At 56.8% G+C, this 3,587-nt stretch overlaps 1 protein-coding gene across 1 annotated transcript in view; it reads left to right on the top strand.

The window, feature by feature from the left end:
- Positions 1 to 2: 2 nt before the first annotated feature.
- Positions 3 to 3,587, top strand: part of P3H4 (prolyl 3-hydroxylase family member 4 (non-enzymatic)) — a gene marked incomplete at its 5' end in the record, with an annotated part of 5,869 nt that continues 2,284 nt past the window's right edge. The window contains 6 exons of the mRNA XM_006924632.2: positions 3 to 218; positions 404 to 556; positions 680 to 851; positions 1,538 to 1,666; positions 2,574 to 2,719; positions 3,366 to 3,449. Coding sequence (XP_006924694.2) covers positions 3 to 218; positions 404 to 556; positions 680 to 851; positions 1,538 to 1,666; positions 2,574 to 2,719; positions 3,366 to 3,449 — 900 coding nt within the window. The remainder of the gene's footprint in view (positions 219 to 403; positions 557 to 679; positions 852 to 1,537; positions 1,667 to 2,573; positions 2,720 to 3,365; positions 3,450 to 3,587) is intronic.

The following is a 3,587-nucleotide window of genomic DNA, read 5'->3' on the forward strand; positions in this document are numbered from 1 at the left end:
CCGCCGCCGCTGCCCCGGGGCCTGTGCCCGGCCCCGACGGCGGCGACGAGTGGGCCCGCGAGCTGCGGCTCTTCGGCCACGTCCTGGAGCGTGCCGCCTGCCTGCGGCGATGCAAGCGGACGCTGCCAGCCTTCCAGGTGCCCTACCCGCCGCGCCAGCTGCTGCGCGACTTCCAGAACCGCCTGCCCTACCAGTACCTGCACTACGCGCAGTTCAAGGTGGGCGCCCTCCCTCGCGTCCTCCACCCGCCCCGGGGCCCCGCTCGGCCTCTTCGCTCCCAGCCGGCGTCGGGTTTCAGTCGGGTCCAGGGGAGCGCTGTTGTCATCGAGCCTCAAGCCCGCTTGTGCGCTCAGGGCCGCGAGTCAGTCTGGCCCTACTGACCCGCTCTGTCCCCACCCTATAGGCTAACCGGCTGGAGAAGGCGTTGGCTGCGGCCTACACCTTCCTCCAGAAGAACCCGAAGCACGAGCTAACGGCCAAGTATCTCAACTACTACCGGGGGATGCTGGACGCGGCCGAGGAGCCTCTCACGGACTTGGAGGCGCAGCCCTACGAGGTGGGTTGCAGGGGGAGGGCTGACCCTGACGCTCCTCTCTGACGCCCCCATAGGGCTTGAAGAGGAGGGGAGTGGAGGGGAGTATGTCGAGGGTCCCCTCCAGGCGGTGTTCCTCCCCTCCAGGCGGTGTTCCTCCGGGCAGTGAAGCTCTACAACAGCGGGGATTTCCGTAGCAGCACGGAAGACATGGAGCGGGCCTTGGCCGAGTACCTGGCCATCTTTGCCCGGTGTCTGGCTGGCTGCGAGGGGGCCCATGAACAGGTGGACTTCAAAGACTTCTACCCCTCCATAGCAGGTACCCCACCCAAACCCATGGGACATCCCTCCCAACTGCCACCTCTCCCTGCTCCCCAGAACTCTTTCAGGCCCCTTAACACATTTATAGAGCACCTACTAAGTGGTTGAGGAGCGTGCAGTCCGCTAAGAGAGACAAACAGGGAAATAGATCCCCTGCCACTGAGAGTGTCCAGGGTGCTGGGTATCAGTGGAGAGGTGGTGACATCCCAAAAGGGTCTCGGGAGGTTTGAATTCACAGGCTTTCCAGGCAGAGGTCAATGCAGTTGCAAAGGTGCCCAGCTGAGGTGGGAAACAGCCCTACAGGTGTGCGCCCAAAGCAGTGTGTGGCCAGAAATCACATCTAGTCTGGGGCAGGCGGGGAGAGTCTGTAACTCCAGGGGTTCCTTAGTGGGGGGCAGAAAGGGCTGTCCTGAGCTTTTCTATCTGGGCATCAGTTCCACCTCCAAACTTCACCTGCCGCTCTCCCAGAGAGCCCTGGCTCCCTCTGGCTTTGGGGTGGGGAATGAGCTGTGGGTGATAAATCAGCCTCATCCACAGTGGTCTTCCTCAGCATTACTTACCCTACCCGCATTATCTCCTGCGATCGCAAGAGGCTCTGCAGGCAGAGTTGGGACTGGAAGTCATTTTTTTTTTGTCACCACCAGTTCCTCACCCACCCATCTGGGGGTGCTTCCCACCCCACAGATCTCTTTGCAGAATCCCTGCAGTGCAAGGTGGACTGTGAGGCCAACTTGACCCCCAACGTGGGAGGCTACTTTGTGGAGAAGTTCGTGGCCACCATGTATCACTACCTGCAGTTTGCCTACTACAAGTGTGAGCTTCCTGGTGGGCTTGGTGGTGTGGGGGGGGGGGCACAGAGAGCACTGCACTGGGAGCATCACAGTCTTGGGAAGTATCCCGCAGAATTGAAGCCCCTGGGTGATGGGAGGGAAAGCCAAAGGTGGTAGAGTAGGTGAGAGGCTTGTGGGAGGGAACAGAGAGCAGCCTCAGGGGAGGATTCAAGGGCCTCTTGGGTAAATGACTAGATTGCCAACAAGTGCACAGCATTTGACAGTTTACAAAGCCCTGCCACATCTATTTATCGCATTTGATCCTCTCACCAGCTGACATTACTGGACCTATTTTTTAGATGAGGAAACTGAGGCTCAGAGGGCAAGGGGCTATTAGTCACTTGGCTAATAAAAAGTAGTACCAGGAATGAAGTCTTTCTTCACTTGAAGGAGATCCTAGTGTCAGCTGGGGCTGGAATGGACAATTTCCAGGGTTCTTGCAATGCAGAGATGCCAAGATTCAGACAGGCTGAAGTTAGAGTGGAGGGCTGAGGACCAAAGGGCCAGGAGACCCTTTCTGGGTCCCGTTGGCAAAGAGGCTGAGGTCTGGGCCACCAGCCTCTCATCCCCCCGTGCCAGTGTTCTCCAGCTATGTGAGCTTGAACAGCTTACCTAATGTCTCTGTGCCTCGAATTTCTTGTCTGTAAAATGGGGATAGCAATAACAGTGAGCCTTAAATGAGTTACACAGGGCCTGGCACACAGTAAGTGCCCAATATATCCTAGCTTTCATCATTAGTGGGTGGGTTGAAATACCTAACAGGTATTTTGGGAAGTGCCTGGGGAGATAGAGGCACTGGACTGAATGGGGAGATAGAGGTGAGTGAGGTGGGAGTCATCCCTGAAGGTGGGAAAGTGCCAGGGCTGTTCCTCACTCCTGTCTGTCTGCAGTGAATGATGTACGCCAGGCCGCCCGAAGTGCTGCCAGCTACATGCTCTTCGACCCTGAGGACAGTGTCATGCAGCAGAACCTGGTGTATTACCGCTTCCACCGGGCTCGCTGGGGCTTGGAGGAGGAAGACTTCCAGCCCCGGGAGGTGGGCATTGCCTTCTGAGGCATTCTCAAGACCATGTGGTTTGATAAAAAATCTTGGCTTCCTCGGAAGGGAGGATGGGAAGGGAAAAGAAAGCATGTGGGTTGTGGTTAGAATCTTGGGTTCAAACCCAGCCCCACCTGCTGTGTAGTCCTGGGAACACTGCTGACTCTGAATCTGTTGCCTCATCTGCAAAATGGGGGTGGTACTACCAACCTTGCCAGCACAGTGCCTGGGATGTGGGAGGTTCAAAAATACCTGTCCATGCCTGCCTGCTGCCCTCCACACCCTTATCATCTTCACTACTGGCCTTTGTCCTTCTCCCCAGGGATCCCCAACCTGAACCAACTGAGAAACCCCTCGGTAGTCTAGGGCAAGACTGACAAATATGGGGCACATGGTAGCCCAATTCCCTTGTCAGTGGCAGACATTGCTAACCAACTGAGGCATTCTTTCTCTCTGAGCCCTCGGAATCCTTCTTAACCTAGCACTGCAAGCAGCTAGATTTTTCCATCAGCATGTGAGATGATACCTGCTCTAGGCTCCTTGAACTGGAAATGGTTCAGAGGACCCAGATCCTAGGAGCTCTGGCTTCTCCACCATCTGTCAGCAGGGTCCAGCTCACCTCACTTTCCTTCTTTCCTCCCAGGAGGCCTTGCTCTACCACAATCAGACAGCTGAGCTGCGGGAGCTGCTGGAGTTCACGCACATGTACCTGCAGTCAGATGATGAGGTAAGTGGCCCTTGCCCTCCAAGGCTGGGTGGTGATGGAGACCCCTTGGTCCTCTTCCTAGGGCCACTGTGCCAAAATTCAGCCCAGCTTCTCGCAGTCAGCTCTTGTGAAGCAGGAGAGATTCGCCTGTCCCTTATC

This window comes from Pteropus alecto, unplaced genomic scaffold (genome assembly GCF_000325575.1).
Source record: "Pteropus alecto unplaced genomic scaffold, ASM32557v1 scaffold98, whole genome shotgun sequence".
NCBI lineage: Eukaryota > Metazoa > Chordata > Mammalia > Chiroptera > Pteropodidae > Pteropus > Pteropus alecto.